Genomic DNA, 16510 nt, shown 5'->3' with positions numbered 1-16510 from the left:
CTCCAAAGGAGCTGAGTTTCCTAAGGAGGTATTGCCGCTGCTGGCACTTCTTGAGGATCTCCTCTGTGTTTAAGGAGAATTTCAGCAGGTGGTCAAAGATGGTGCCCAGGTATTTAATAAATAATCAAATAAAATTTAAGACAATGAATTAGTTGGATGACAAAAAATAATGGGGTGCTGGTGGCCTAGCGGTCTAAGCGTCCCACGTAGAGAGGCTACAGTCCTCTTCGCAGAGGTTGCCGGTTTGACTCCCGACCGGTCGACCATTTCCTCCATGTCTTCCCCCTCTCTCTACTCCCCACATTTCCTGTCTCTCTTCAGCTGTCCTATCCAATAAAGGCGAAAAAAGCCCAAAAGTATATATTAGAAAAATCAAATAAAAATAATAAAAAAATAGAAGTTAAAACAGTTAGAACGCTAAAGTCACATCAAAGCAAGTCTGTAAAATTGGGTTTTAAGAAGAGATTTAAAAGGTTGTCACTGACTCTGCGAGTCTTATCTCCTCAGGGAGGTCATAGATTATAAATGTATTGTGTGCACCCAAAATTTCAACACCACTCGTATGGATTCAACACATATTCTGAGATAATAATATCCACTTTATTGTTAATACAAATACAGAAGATGCTCACATCCTTTTACATTTTATACAGCCATGTACAGAATCTTTACACCGGTATAGCCGGCGTTCCACTATTAAAAAATGTTTAATGTCTCAACAGGTCAAGGGTTTCCTTCTCGGTTTTCTCCAGGTTTCCACGGAAGAAGATTCCAGAGATGAAGCACTGATCAGACAACTTCACAACCATGACAGAAAACTTGTCATTCCTATCATAGACACATTCAAACTAAAGTGTTTTCATTCTGTATTCAGATAATGTTCCAAAATGTTCCCTTTGCTCCAAAGCCTGTGTTTTTTTATGTGCTTGAAAAGTACCTTTTGTAATCAGTCCATGCTGGAGCAGTGTGTTTTAAGAACAATGTAATAAACTTTAAATCTACAAGACAGCATTTTTCTTTCGTCAGACTTTCTTGGGGCATCTGAAGATGCTGTTGCTCTGAGGTGAAGTGTTGGCTGCAGGAGCAGCGAGCTGAGGACGTCCGCTATCCATCCTCACTTTGTAGGATTTGGCTGCAAAAGAAACATAACAGTTGTTGAGTTAGCATTTTAATTAGTCTGTGGTATTTAGAATATACTTTTTATCCATGTTTGAGCCAGTTTCCATTTTAGTGAATGTAAATTTGGTGTTTTCAGACAGTTCTGACTTCAGAGCTTTCAGGACATTAGCTTGGACAGCTGCTGGATGCAACGAAAAGTTCATTTTGAGTGATGCAGTTTTTCTGTAACGACACGCAAGACTGGACATGAAGGTTTTATGTAAACAGGAACTCCATTTTTCTTTCAACCACAGGTATCAACATTAAAATGGAAACTTTTACTGTGGTTTCTCCGTATTTAACTAGAGCCTTTGGTGATGGACACCTCCCTCAATGACCTTTCCATCTGCCTATAATCCCCCAACCTCTCCCTGACACACATGGTCCTTGTTATGCCTTTCAGACATGATGTGACAGCTACAATAAAGTCCTTCTGCAGACGGACAAGAATAGGAAAATGTATGCTTTTGAAGTTATGCAACTCTTTATTCAAAACAAACAGGGCAAAGAGGCTTCAATTAATGTCTGTCATTATTTGCTGAAATAATAAAACTAGGAAGCAATTTAATTCTGCAAACCTTTCATGGTGGGACTATTTAAGTTCCCACTAAATCCATGTACTGTTTAGATACATTTAAATCATAGACTGTAACAATAAAATAAATCCATTAAATTCATTAGTTATGAAAAATGTGATCTGCGGAATATTTAATAGTTGATTCGTCATTTTTTTCCGGGTATTTTAAGCGGACTGTTTTACACAGTGCACTTCGCCTTTAATGTTAACGGCGGAGGGATATAGCACGATAAGATAGTAAAGCATCATGTAACGGTTGAGACCAGGGGAGCAGCTCCCTCGGCTGGTGGTGAAGCTTTCAGCAGTGTGTCTGCCCCCTGGTGGCTGGCTGCAGTATAGGTCAAAAAATCCGTCTCCCCCATTCATTTGAATCGGGGAGCAGTCAAACTTTAAAAAATAAATACACGTGGTACGAATGTTTCTCCCCTCCGTATGCTGTGGTTATATGTAGTTAGTATTTGAGTGTTTTGTGTCCAAGGCCTCTTTTTCCTGAAGAGTTTCTTTTTCGTTAGTTATTAGAGGTTAAAAAACGGGGTTTTACTTCCTGGTTTTCTTTGATTCACAGCCGCCGTGGAGGGAAACTTCAAAGGGCACACAGCGTCTTGTGACGCCACGCTGTAGGGCGGAGCTTATTACAGTGGCTTCACAGGCTCTGGCTGCACAATGGCGGCGCCCAGGAGCGGGATCTTTTGGCTACAGAACCGTACAATAGGAAGAGGCGGAGCAACGCTGTCCATTTTTATTTACAGTCTACGGTTGAGACGTAATTGAAAATATCGGAAGTTGTAACTGCGCCCTCAAATCACCCTCATCTTGATTAAAGCTGCTGTGAGGAACTTTTGTTTTGTATCGATTCTGACGCCCCCTTGTGGATAAAGTGATACCTCTTATCTCTTGTCCTATACATGCAAAAGTAGTGTTTTAAAAAAAAAACTCATCCTGTTGTTTTTTACCAGTCAACTTTATCAGGCAATGTGATTATTTTCCATGAAAACAGTCAAATAAAGGCTGTTTCTGAAGCGAGATGTCCATCATCTGGTCTGACACCTACCCCCTCAGGGCGGTTTCAGGCATTAAAAATGACAACAGAGAAGGTGCCAGTGTTGCTGCTGATGGACTTGTTTGTTATTAAAGGTCATAAAGAGGCATCAGTATCATTTTCAGTCTGTTTCTCAGCCAGTTCAAAACTCCTCACAGAGCCTTTAAAAAAAAATGTTAAATTTTAATGATTTATTATTGTTATCGCTAGGACTACCGAGTGTTATTAAATATGTATTGGCCTTTAAGTAACTTACATCTTGAGACGACGTAGTATTTGAATCCTTCTGGTTCTCTGTAGCTCGGGATGGAAACAGCAGCCGTCACGGTGGACGGGAAACCTCTCCAAGATGCCCGGATGTTGATGGTGGTCCCCAAAGCTGACACTGGAAACAAGACAAGTGAATGGAAGATTAGTAAAGTGTAGTAAAACTATCTAATGTTCTTAGAAGTTGAAATCCTCAACCACATTCATTGTCCCACTTTTTAACCTTTTTAAACCTTCAACAGTTTGGAAATCTACTCCTGCCAATCATTGACAGGGATGGACCTCGCTGCCCCTCCACCCACCACTAAAGTATGACTCATTTTTTCAGGGAACTTTTCATGATGTAACTCTAAACATGTTTACTTGAGCATGAGTAAATCTTTTAAATGTTCTGCAAACACCCGGCACACTCATCTCTGTTAAAATTTCACTAGACCACACATGACAAATATACAGATATCTAGTTTAAGTGGTCCATAGTTTAGACCCAAAATTACTACTCCAAAAAAACCTTAGATAAGTAATAACTCAGAGATGCTCAAGTCCTTCAAGTCTATACTTTTTAAGGCATAGTAAACCTGATTTATTTGGCCTCATATCAGGGTTGCCAACTTTGAGTGTCTGACAGGAGTGAGATTTTTATCACACTTGCATTTAACCACATACACTTATTTTCATCACTCATGCATTCACCACAAAAATGGAGAGTGGTGTACTCAGGCAGCTTTGAGGGGCAGGGACGAGGAAAATAGATACTTTCAAACCTGATACTCAAAGTTTAGGGTTCATTTAAACATATAGAGGCAGAGGTGACAAGAGGGGGGTCGAGGGGTCCTCCCCCAGGACATTTTGAGCATCTAACACTTAAAGGTGACATATCACGCTTTTTTCATCAATATATATTGGTCTAAGAGGTCCCCAAAACATGTCTTTAAAGTTTATGCTCAAAAAAACACTTTGAAATCAGATTTTGGCATGCCTGAAAAACCCTCTTCTTCAGTCCTCCTCAGAACACTCTGTTTTCCCTCTGACCACGCCCCCTCAGGAAGTGGCTGTCCCCTCGGCTCTCCAGCACGTTGATCTAATGTTTACATGTTGGCTGAATATACACGGCTGCTCAGAGATCGCGTTACTTCAACCCTCTGAATCTGATCCAGAATCTGATCCTGACGGAGAGGCGCCTGCAGCAGGACCTTTCTGAACGATTGGTCACAGATTTAGTGTTTCTTGTTGTTTTATTTATCAGCATGTCGACGTGTGTCTTGGGACACAGCTACAAACATGTAGCTATGTGGCTATGCTAACTAGCGCTAGCACTTATCCATGATAAATAAAAATCATCCACTAGATCTTCAAATCTGCAGACGTGGGGAGTAAAACCGACCTCTGCCAGAAAGGCAGCAGGACCTTTTATGAAGGATTGGTCACAGATTTAGTGTTTCTTGTTGTTTTATTTGTCAGTATGTCGACGTGTGTCTTGGTACACAGCTACAGCTACGAACATGTAGCTATGTGGCTATGCTAACTAGCGCTAGCACTTATCCATGATAAATAAAAATCATCCACTACATCTTCAAATCTGCAGACGTGGGGAGTAAAACCGACCTTTGTGTTTATTAAGACAGCCTACAACTAGCATGCCTCCCTCCTAAGCTCCTTGTTAGCACACATGTGTGCAGGTAATGAAAAACGGAGGAGGGATTCAGTATTATTTTATACAGTCTATGGGCTGAACAAGCTCCGAGCTCTGACTCCGTGACAGACCGGATATTGTTGTTACGTAACAAAAACACGGAAGTCTGAAACGGCTCGTTTCACACACATTTACAGAAAGGTGTAGAAATCAGAACAGGGGCAGAATGGATTTTTTTCATTCTCGGGGGGTTTGTAGACAGGGACACATATTTCAGGTAGAGAACCATTAAAAAGTCCATTTTGCATGATATGTCACCTTTAATCCCTGCATTCTGGTGAATATTAATGTGACTATTTGTGCTGGAACTCCAGGGGTCCCAGTCAGTCAGGTAGAGATAACAGGGATAGTTCAGCTAAAATAAGGAAGGCTTTTTGTTTTTTCTACAGTAGTCAGGCTAAAGCAAATTCATTGTGATGCTATTGTACAGCCATCATTTGACAGCTACCGGAAATTTTAAGGTGGAGTATTTCCTTTCACATGGAGATAGAAACTTTGCACACCACAGAGTTTTTATAGTGTAGTGGTTTGGTGTGAGATTTGTCATTTATATGGCTCTTTTTGCAATATAGATATGTTAATCTGAATTTCCCACATCAGTGTTACAAACTATTTGTGAGAAATATGAGGTTAACATTGAGTGTTGGTGCAATATTTTCTTGGTTTGGTCAGCATTGAATGGATGTAAGACGTACCTGCTTGTCGGACTATCCGGTTTTTGACTGTGTAAATGGCGTACTGAGGTTTCCTGCCACAACTTGTACTGGTGCCAAACTGGTATGAATATTTCTGGACTGTTCCACCTGAGAGGACCAGACAAGAGTTACTATCACAAAAACTTTACAATGGTATGGAAAAACTAAAGAGAATATATTATGATACTCTTAAAATAGTTCATTACCTCTCTTGAAGAAGTAAACCGCCTCTCTCCTACTCTGATACTGAGGCACAGACAGAGCAGCCGTGATGTGGCCCCGGAGCCCATCAAAACCTGTTGTAACGACCTTTGGAAAGCCTGGGTCCAGAATGTCATTTTCATATCTCCAGTACTGGGGCCCCTAAAGAGATCACAAACCAAAGACAGGTGAATAAGAAGATGTAAGACTGAGGAAGCTGTTGGAAACCATTGGTTTGGATGAAATCAGTAAGTCTACCTTGAAGATGTAAGTCTTGCCCTGGCAGTTGCAGCGGGTGAACACGGTGTCGATGGGGGATGGGACGCCCCACACTTGTGTGATGTCACGGGCCGGACCTGGCACCCTGTTCCTGTCCAGAAACCAGAAGAAGTGCCCTGAAAGAAAAAACAGCAACACATAAAAACCAATGAGATGATTTAGAATGATGCAACTGCTGAACCAAAAATGGTTTTCAACTGAGTTTTAGAGTATAACACGACATACTTTCCAACCACTACTCTCCTATTTGTTAATGAAGTGTTGTTTGAATACCACAGGATATAATTGCAGATCTAATGAGTGCTCAGTATCAGCTGCCTGGCTGGCTCTCACCTCTGAAAACCACTATTGTGCCGTTCCTCAGCGTGGTGACTCCACTGACCGGCCGCCCACTGCACAGATTTGTATCATTACTGTCATCTGAGGGGGGAAAAAAGGGACATATTTATACAGCAACCCATCTGTTTGAATACACAAACATTAAAACAAGGCAACCGTGCAATTACAGACTGAGTTACAGGGTGTTAAATGTGATTCTGGCTCCTGGAGCTGAAAGAACTTTTTATTTATTCCATTTTTCAAAGTATTTAAGCCTCATTGCCAATTTTTAAAGGGCTGTTGGGTTCATTTACAGTGTGGGAAAACAGCCACCTCTGTCACTTAATATAGTGTGGCCATGCTTTGAAGGAGGTTCTGTTGACCCAGAGGCGAAATGGAACAACTAGGCTCATAAAGCAGGCCGTGAACAGCCATAAATATGAGCCAGAAACTGTAAGGGTCTCGTTAAACAAATTAGATGTTAGCAGAGGCTACAGGATGAAGGATTTCTCCTCTCTGAGCCACAGAATTAATGTGTGGTGTTCATCTTACCTGCTTGGTAGCCTCTAGAATCATCCACACTGAGGGTTTGAGTGTCCAGAGGTTTAGTCACTGGTTTGGAGCTTGGTTTAGCCAGAGCTGGTTGAACTGGCACTGGAACAGGCTTCAACACTTCAGGTTTGGCCTGGGGTTTTGAGGTGGCCTCAGATGTTGGAACAGGCTTCAACACTTCAGGTTTGTCCTGGGGTTTTGAGGTGGCCTCAGATGTTGGAACAGGCTTCAACACTTCAGGTTTGTCCTGGGGTTTTGAGGTGGCCTCAGATGTTGGAACAGGCTTCAACACTTCAGGTTTGTCCTGAGGTTTTGAGGTGGCCTCAGATGTTGGAACAGGCTTCAACACTTCAGGTTTGTCCTGAGGTTTTGAGGTGGCCTCAGATGTTGTAGGTTTTGTTGGGACTGGAGTGAGATTAAGTGGATCTGCTGTGGTCCCCTTTGGTGTAGCATCCTCCACGTCACCCTGCACTGCGTCTGTGGATGTTGGGATAATAGTCGTTGCAGCGTCGGGTTCAGTCGGTATCCTGGTAGTTGAAACGCTGACTGGGGAGTCCTCGAGGTCTGGTAGAGGGGATGGAGGTTCTGTTGTGACCTCCGCTGTGTTGGCATCGTTTGGTCCTCCAGCTAAAGTGGTTGCCGCTGGGTCCAGCATTGATGCGGCGGGGCTGGTGGAGTCTGCAGCAGAGTCCTGTGTGGGTCCTGTGGATGCTGAAGCCACAGTGGGGCTGGAGGCTGTGTTTGGGGCTAGGGTTGTAACATCTGGTTCATCAGCGGGGAGTACAGTCGGGTCTGTTTCTTCCGCCTCAGGAGAAATGTCAGCCTCAGGCGGCACTTCTTTCACGGGCTCTTGGATGTCGGGGGCAGGAGAATCCCCTTGTTGGGGCTCTGTGGGTAAAGCTGGTTGGCTGGAGACAGCTGGTGTCGTAGGCTGAGGAGGAGTCACTCCTGAGCTTGTGGGATCATTGGCATCTGGATGAAAAACATGATTATGAACTCTTGCACTCAAATCAGATGTAGTGAGAGTTATGTTGATGAATCCATGCACTAGTTTGACAAGCACATGAATGGCCTTACACACATGAAGAGAACGATAACCTAAAAACTGTAATCATCAAAGTACAATGGAAATACAAACAGCATGAACCATTGTTGAGCTCTCCTCTCTGTTTGGATGTTAATGGGTGAGTAAACTTTTTAATAGGACACAAGTATGTTGTGTTTGTGCCTAACCCCTCCCTCTCTATGTAGTATCCTTGACGTCGCCCATCTATTTTGAAGCAGATCGTCAGCGGGTGCCATATTGGAAATGTTGAACTCAACCTAACTTCTGTTGAGCTAGTGGGAGGTAAAGAGGCGGGCCTTTAGCCTTTTCGCTAACAGCTACAGGGTGCCCGCCTGTCAATCAAGTCAGTCATGTCCTTATATGGGCAAAAAAAATAACAAGTAAAAAAAAAATCCCCCCCTTACAGTATGTGTTAATAGAGAAATTAGCTATTAATAAACTGTTTTTGAACCAGGCTGTAAACATGGTAAATTGACTTGTACTTATATAGTGCTTTTCTAGTCTTTCTGACCACTCAAAGCGCTTTTAAACTACTCCTCACATTCACCCATTCATCCCCATTCACTCACTGATGGTAGAGGGTGCTATAGTAAGGGACCATCAGTGTTAGCTAATCTCATTCGTTCACATTCACACACTTCTGAACAACAGAGGGAGCAATTCAGGGTTCAGGGTCTTGCTCAAGGACACTTCGGCATGTGACTGCCAGAGCTGGGATCGAACCGCCAACCTTCCGATTGATAGACGACCGACTCTACCCACTTATCCACAACCGCAAAGATCGTCTTCTTTGAATGGGTGTGTATGTGGTTTCTGGTGTTTCTGCAGCCAGCCTCTGGTGGACGCTCGAGGTACTGCAGTTCTTAGCACTTCTGCATGGGCTTCATATTTTAAGACCGGAGGTTGCCGCTTGTTAAGAGCCAATATGGCTGCCCCTGAACTACATTGAAAGCATCTGCCTTAAAGTCAAATAATTTCTGTATCCTGTTGAACTGGAAGCCCTACAAATTAGATGTTCGGAACTAGCTACCTAGCCGCAGCAGCCTTTCACTACTGAATGAGTTGTGTTGCTCTGAGTGGTTGAAGGGTCCAGACTCAGTTTGGTGTGTGTCTGTTGGTTAACATGCTCAGAGAGAGAGTGAACAGAGAGGTCTTAGATGAATGGTAGTGCAAGCTAGGAGTGTAGATGAGTGAAAACTATGTGTTAAGTTTCATGAAACAAAAGCTAGGCTTTAGTAGAGTTGTTGCCACCAGTTCTCAACCCAAACTGACAAACATCACATTAAGGGATTTCCATTGGATAAATTGGTCTCATGTTTTGATAGAATCCACCACGTACCTGGACTGTCAGTGGACGCTGCTTCAGTGTTTGGGGAGAGGGTCGTGGGGCTGTCGCTGGCCTGTGTGGGCTCATTTTCAGAAATAGTTGTCTGCGGCTGAGAGGCTTCAGTCACTGCCTCCGTACTGATCTCCAACACGTCTGGGTCCTGGGTGGGTTCTGTGCTGATCCCCGCTGCCTCTGTACTGATCTCCACAACATCCGGGTCCTGGGTGGGTTCAGTGGAGAGTTGATCCGGGAGGTCAGCTGCAGATGATCCGTAACCACTCGTGCTCTCAGGGATCGGAGTGGCCTCGGGCATTTCCACGTCATTGTCAGAAAAGTAATCATTGGGGTAAGTCGGGCCGTACATATCTGAAGGAATGCGAGGAAAGGTGAGCACCTGGGTGTCACACTCATAAAACTTTGCTGAAGGGAAAAACTCTTAGATGAGTTTTCCATGCGTCCTATCACTCACCATCACTGAGGTCATCTTCAGGGTACGTCGTTGGGCCGACCAGGGGAATCAAATCATCATCTGTGGGCAACAAAAGCAAAGTTAAATAACATGAATGTAATTGATTAATCACACTTTGATTAGAAGCAGCTCTTTTTGTTTCCCTGAGCATCCTCTGTGACTTTCCCAGATGGAAATGTTTCGACATCTCATCCGATGCAAGAGTATCTCCACCTACAGAACCGTCCCCTGCCAACTTCTGCCTTAAAACCTCCAAGAGAAAGTTCTGTCATCTTTCCTTGACTTCATTCAAAGCTTTCCTCTCTTGTGACTGAGCCTGTGCCCGAAACACTCCTACACACTCATGACAACACTGCTCCCTTGTCTTCAAATTGGCCAGCAAGGCTTGTGCTCTTGGCTTGTTCTGGTTCAGGGTTGGCTTCTTTGCAAACCAAAGCAAGACAGCCACTGTGTTTATGTCAGCTGTAAACATCCTCCTGACATATGCCTTATTCTTTCTACTGAGTTCAGCTCCTGACATGTCTGCAATCTAAATCTTAAAGAGAGCTTTAAATTGACAGAAATGAGTCATGGTGTCAAATATTCAAAAAGCATGTTACCTGCATTGTCACCCTCGCTGAATGTAGAAGTCTGATCTGGTGCTCCACTCACAAGCGGCTCTGTGGGAATATTCAGGAATACATTTAAGAAACTTAAACCTTTAAGATCAATTATCTTTAAATCTATAATCACTGAAAATTAGAATTAAAGTGTTTCCAAGTCAGATATACCTTTTGGTTTGTAATTATTGTCATTATTGCATGAACTAGTCTTTCCTGGTGATGTTCCACCTGTTGCTCCACTGACTTCTTCTGTGATATTTACCGAGATAGAGATAGATAGTCAAATTTAACCCATTGCATTGATGCAGACTACTGTGCAATGCATGCTGCTCCACATGCTGGTGGACATGCAGGTTTATATCTTATACCCAAGTCACCTTCCATGCACATGTGCAAGACTCAGTGTGCTGTAACTCTGATTTCTGTGAGACAGGCAGCTAGGAAAGATGAAGACTGACTTTAATCTGCTGTCATGCAGTCACATGATCATCACTGTGTCTGTATGTAATGCATAAAATGACTTTAAAGATTTGTGACCAATTAAAGCTGCAGTTGGTAGGATTAGGGTAAAAAGAGCGGTATTTATTTTGTGCCGTGTTTGGCAAAAAAGTCATAACACTTATCAACAGCCATCAAGAAATTCAGTTTTTTGAGATTATGGCAATCTAAAATTTCCAATCGATCCCGTCAGCTCTGACCAATCAGAGCCACCCTCCTAATTGGTCCTTCTACATCGTCCTGATTGAGCCTGCACTACAATCTGTTTGTGGGCGGGGCTTACAGGAGCAGAGAGGGGGGCAGTGAGAGGGTAATCTGGTGTGGAGGGGTTAGTGTTGAAATTCGAAATCTCTCCCTGAACTGATGTTTATTCCAGGACTACCAACAGCAGCTTTAATGCAAATTTCACAAGCATACTCCAGAGTATAAAAATGCTAAGGGAAATCTCTTAGCATGCAGAACATGATGCACACGCACGCACACAATCATGCTGGAGGAAGGCTTACCGGTTTCATCACAGTGGTTCTGGAAGTCTGAACAACACTGTTTGAACTTCGCACAGTCCAAGTCACAGCTGCACAGCCGGCCCCTTCTAAAACTCTCTCCACACCGACCTTTGCAAGAGTCTCCTGTTGCACACAAACCAGCAAGTTTCAGCACTTAAAAACAGACTTAAGACTACTTCCTTGTCTCATTTATTGGACCTTGAAACTCCTTCTCTTTGGTTGAATAGATTGTGAAGTGTTGGGATCATATACTTAGGTTAAGTTCTTACTTGTTGTGCATTGAGCTGCAAAGTCCTTGCAGCACTCTCCATATGACAGACAGGTGTAATCACACTGGCACATGTAACCCCGGTAGTACTCTGCACCACACCGGCCTTTGCAACTTGCTGTTTATTAAAAATAAATACATGGAGGACAATATCAGACAAGAACAAGCAGAAGTAAAAAATGTGATCTGTGCATTTCATTGTTTTGACATCAGTATCTCAGAGGGTGCTTCAGGACACAGTCTGTAAATAATACAGCTGTACCATGTATTGATTTTTGAAGTGTATCTGGTAACTAATTATCAAGAGAGTAAACATGAATGAGTACAAGCTTAGAGGACATGTGATATATTCCAGGAAAATTGCAGTTTAAAGACAAAAATCAGGCTATCACAGTACTTAATATAAAATAAAATAATTCTCTGGTACTCACTCTGAGCAGCACTGAATGTCACAGCACAAAGCAGCAGAATAGCAGCGCAGAATGTTGTGGAAGACATCCTTCTTTCAGTCTGAAACCAAGCAGAGCACAAACAGGAGGAATAAGTCAGACTCACTCTGTTTCATTGGTGTGTGTTGACATCAATGCCTGAGGAGAATAAAGAGTCACTCACCTTGTGCTGAGCGTCCGTCAGAATCCTGCCTGAGGTTAGTCTCCACTGCCTTTAAAAAGCCTGACAGAAACCAGCTGACTTCCTGTTAATTGACAGATCCGGTCTAATTAAAAGTGTGATGATCTCACAGCGGGCTGAAGGGAGGGTCCTCCAGTCCGGCCACACCATAGGTCTAGACTTCATGATTCCCCACAAACAGCTGGAAGCACACCAACACACATCTGTGCCAGACAGACGGCTGACTTCACACACTTCCGAGCAGAAGAGAGAAAGAAAAACAGTTATGACTGGCTATTATGTGACGAATGGGTGAACTGTACACCTTCATGTCATCGCAGACTGAGTTATTCAAATCAATACCATATGGAGAGTCAGAGAGTCAGCTGAAGTCCAGTAGGATCTTTGACTTCAGCCTTCAGCAGGGAGTTATTATCTTCCAGGCTGTTCTCTAACCAGCTTGATTTGGAAACATCTTAATCATTATTCCAGCAAAAGCAGTTTATCCATCCAATAATAATATATCCAACATTAAAACATCTTAACAAACAGACATTTTCATGTCATTCTCTTAAAATTACAGCATTTAAAAGTTTTATAAAGTGATCTCTTTTGTTTAATCATTATCTTCTAGGTACATCCTTGTAATACACTGAGGAATAAAAACCTTTAAGATTGTATTTATGTTTAGTTCTTGAGTTACTTTCCACAGCTGAGAGAGGAAGTGTTTGTAATAAAGACTATATATGCAATATTTTCACATAAATACCAGAAGGAAGCATTTTTATTCTGTTAATTGAATTAAGAGGCAACAACAGAAATTATTGAGGTTTTTAAAACAATGTATTTCTTTTTTTTAACTTATTAAAAATATATAAAAAAACCAAACAAAACTACTCTACACATCAATTCACATGTTAGGTGTTTTTTATTTTTTAAATTGTATTTGGAGGCATTTTTCCTTTAATGATAGGACAGCTGAACAGAGACAGGAAGATACATCAATCAATCAATCTTTATTTATATCTCGCCAAATCACAACAAACATTAACTCAAGACTCTTTCCAAACAGAGCAGGTCTAGACCGTACTCTATGTTCTATTATTAACAAAGACCCAACATCAAAACTGGATAAGGTCCAGTCCCATCTTACAGACAGGACTCAGTCTGATTTCATCTTAATCCACCATGAGCAGAGCACTTTGCAGCATTTAGCAAGTTACAGTGGCAAGGACAAACTTCCTTTAACAGGCAGAAACCTCCAGCAGGACCAGACTCATGTTAGACACACATCTGCTGAGACCGAGTTGGAGAGAGGGATAGAGGGAGATAAAGAGAGAGAGAAGAACCCCAACTTATGGTAACTTGTTCAGCCAAAAGCAAATAAATATATCAATAAATCAATCAATCTTTATTTATATAGCGCCAAATCACAACAAACGTCATCTCAGGACGCTTTTAATAAGAGGAGATTAAGAGAGAGAGTGATGATAGTGATGAGGCGAATAGTTGTAGAAGCTGTTGCAGCTGGAGTCTGGCATGTCCATAGCAGCGACTCAGAGGAACCTACGAGACAAGGGAGCTCAGGGACTCCAGAAAGGTCTATGGTTAGTAACTTTAATGGGACAGGGAGAGTTAAAGTAAATGATAGGGGGAGAGGGGGGAGATAGGATCCCAGTGTGTCAGTGTGTCAGTTCCCCCAGCAGTCTAAGCCTATAGCAGCATAACTATATTCATATACTATATAGCTTATAACTATAAGCTACATGCAGAAAGTCATCAAGGCCGGGAGTTGAACCTATGACTGATGGTGTTTCAGGCTGAAAACAACCGTCTTAACCCCAACCCCATGATGTCAACCAGAGATAGATCTTCATCCTCTGTTGTTTTATTTGTGCACTGTTGTAGGACTATTACTTCCTCAAAGCCTTTGAGATGTCTTCAGTGACTGCTTGGGTGGGTACTGACTGAGCCCCGGTTTATAGCCGCTGCAGTTGTTAAAAGCTGTTTACATAACGTGTTTTTATTAAAGAACAACAGACGAGTTCAGTCTCAGTTCTTCAGACTGATTACCGTGTTAATGTATTTCCATCTTTCAGGGCTGGTCTTCACTCGAGGTATTTTGTGGTTGGAAGTGCTGCTGGACTGTGGGATTTATTTCCCATTGTGTCATGATCCAATTAGGGGTGAAATGCTCATTAGTGCTCTGGTGTCAGTTATGATAAAAGGGTCTGGTAAACAAGGAAAGTGTAGACAACAGTTCCCCCCACTTTTGCACCAAGAAAAGAGGAAGTGTAAGGGTGCTGTTATCTTCATTTGACGCCTTATGAAGAAGTTGGTAGGGTCATAGTGTTAGAAGTAGAGTCAGTGCGCCCCCTGGTGTTTAAACTGAGTACAGCATCTGCCCTGCACTAGTTTGAAAGGTCAGTATCATGTTGCTTAACCTTAAAGTTGCTTTACAGTCGTGTTACTAATTAATGTTTGCTCTTACTCAACCTCCACATCCTCTTTGACCTCCTGCACATTAGGGTTGCAAAATTCCTTGAATTTTCAAAGTTGGAAACTTTCCATGGGAATAAACCAGGAATTTACTAAATTGAAGGTTGGCTCTTAATAGGGAACTTAAATATAATTTGGGGAAATATATTTTAGCATAATCCTGACTAAAACAACCAGTTTCAAGTACAGTTGAATATCTCTGCTATTCCTCAATCACATGCACATAGCACACTGCTTACTGCAGGGCTATTGAGACCACGCCCCCTGCATGTACTGTGCATTCCTCCATCACATGCACTGATGATTTCTAGAATCTTGAGGCTTGAGGGAAGATGCTTTTTTATTTGCATGTTGAATGGGACTTTTTTGGAGGGAGAGCGGCTCTTTTAATTTAACATTTTGAATGGGACTTTGTTGGGATTGCATTTTTGTTAATTTTTGAATGGGTTGGGTCGGGGGGGATGAGTAATATATAACTCAACATTCATGTTTTTGGACTTCAATGAAATAATTGATTGTTCAATAAAATATTTAATACTTGATAAAGTTCTACTTAGAAATAAATCTGTTTTAATTGTATTATTTTGGTTGGATGTCTGCTTATAACAAAACAAATATTTATGCTTGGATATGATACCTTTCCATTAAATTACCCTCAATTCACACTTAATTCCCATGAAAAGTTTCACATTTGGAATATTTCCAGAATTCACCAGCTTAACTTCCCATGGAAATTTACCTAAAACTTTCAACCCCTTTGCAACCCTACTGCACATACACCACAAGGACCTTATCTGTGTGTGCAAAAGCTCCCTTCTATTTCAGATGTTTTAAAGTTATATATTTTTTTGGCCTTTTTGCCTTTATTGGATAGGACAGCTGAAGAGAGACAGGAAATGTGGGAATTAGAGAGCAGAGGAAGACATGCAGGACATGGTCGCGGCCGGGGATTGAACCGGTGACCTCTGCAACGAGGACTGTAGCCTCTGTACGTGGGGCGCTTAGATCGCTAGGCCACCAGTGCCCCAATTCAGATGTTTTAATACGTGAATGTGCTGCAGTGCAATTTGCAATATGCAATGTAAGATGATGACATGGCAGGGTGAAGATTAGAGAAACCAGATTGTGGTCCATCTGGATGCAGAGCGAGTGCAGGAGTGACAGTCTGCCTAATTACCCCCTTATGCTCCAGAAGTGAAGCTCCTGTGAAATCTGTGGACAGGAAACTCAAGTCTTGTGTATTTATTGTGTTGTTGAGGCTTTCTTTGTTCCAATCTGGCGATCGAGAGGTCTCAAAACCATTCCTCTTACACAGGCTTGATGTAACATTAACAGGCATTAACTCCCTGCAGGCCAACAAGCCCACAGAGAGGCAGACGGACACCTGAACCACAGACACCACCAGCAAAAAGCAGACACATCCCCGAGACGAGGCACAAAGCACTTTTCCATTATCACAGATGGATGTCTCGCACACTCGGCCTCCTGGGGAGATGGAGAGGAGCGCTGAGGGGGGAGAGTAAGCTTCTTTTTCTGGATCCAAAAACTGTGTTTGTGCTTGTGTGAGCAGCGGAGGCCATCTTCTGAGCTGGCAGCTTTAATCACGCCGCCTGTTCAAGCAGGAGTGACGCTGAGCTGGATGAGAGGGGGGGAGCACGGAGACACACAGGAGGAGGGGAGGATGCAGGCCATGCACACTGGACCGTGACGGGTTGATAAAGTGTGTTCTGCCATCTTTGCAGCTCAATCAAAGAGCAGTATCTTTCTGGCGGTGTTGCTGCAAAAAATGAGCAAATGAAAGATGAGTTCAAAACAGGAAATCAAACAGCCAAATATCATGAGAGGAAGCGAAGCACATACTTTGAAAAGGCCTGTTGTCTTTGAGTG

The 16510-nt window shown here is 42.5% G+C and overlaps 1 protein-coding gene across 2 annotated transcripts; it reads right to left on the bottom strand.

The window, feature by feature from the left end:
- Window positions 1–581: 581 nt before the first annotated feature.
- On the bottom strand, window positions 582–12534 carry LOC117825262 (proteoglycan 4-like). 2 transcript variants are annotated; one of them, XM_034701003.1, is made up of 16 exons: window positions 12488–12534; window positions 12128–12378; window positions 11947–12025; window positions 11517–11633; window positions 11248–11370; window positions 10241–10300; window positions 9642–9701; window positions 9185–9538; window positions 7159–7751; window positions 6780–7101; window positions 6243–6329; window positions 5889–6025; window positions 5636–5792; window positions 5430–5537; window positions 3031–3159; window positions 582–1132 (listed from the first exon to the last, which is right to left on the bottom strand). In XM_034701003.1, the coding sequence occupies exons 3-16, from the start codon at window positions 12011–12013 to the stop codon at window positions 1023–1025; spliced, it is 2424 nt and encodes an 807-aa protein (XP_034556894.1). In that variant the 5' UTR covers window positions 12014–12025; window positions 12128–12378; window positions 12488–12534; the 3' UTR covers window positions 582–1022. The 2 variants fall into 2 exon arrangements, with proteins under 2 accessions (XP_034556894.1, XP_034556885.1); XM_034700994.1 differs by having other exon boundaries at window positions 6780–7751.
- Between the last annotated feature and the right edge of the window lie 3976 nt (window positions 12535–16510).

This window comes from Notolabrus celidotus, chromosome 2 (assembly GCF_009762535.1).
Source record: "Notolabrus celidotus isolate fNotCel1 chromosome 2, fNotCel1.pri, whole genome shotgun sequence".
NCBI lineage: Eukaryota > Metazoa > Chordata > Actinopteri > Labriformes > Labridae > Notolabrus > Notolabrus celidotus.
Note: the sequence above shows the minus strand (reverse complement) of the source record. Positions and strands in the feature narration are given on the sequence as shown.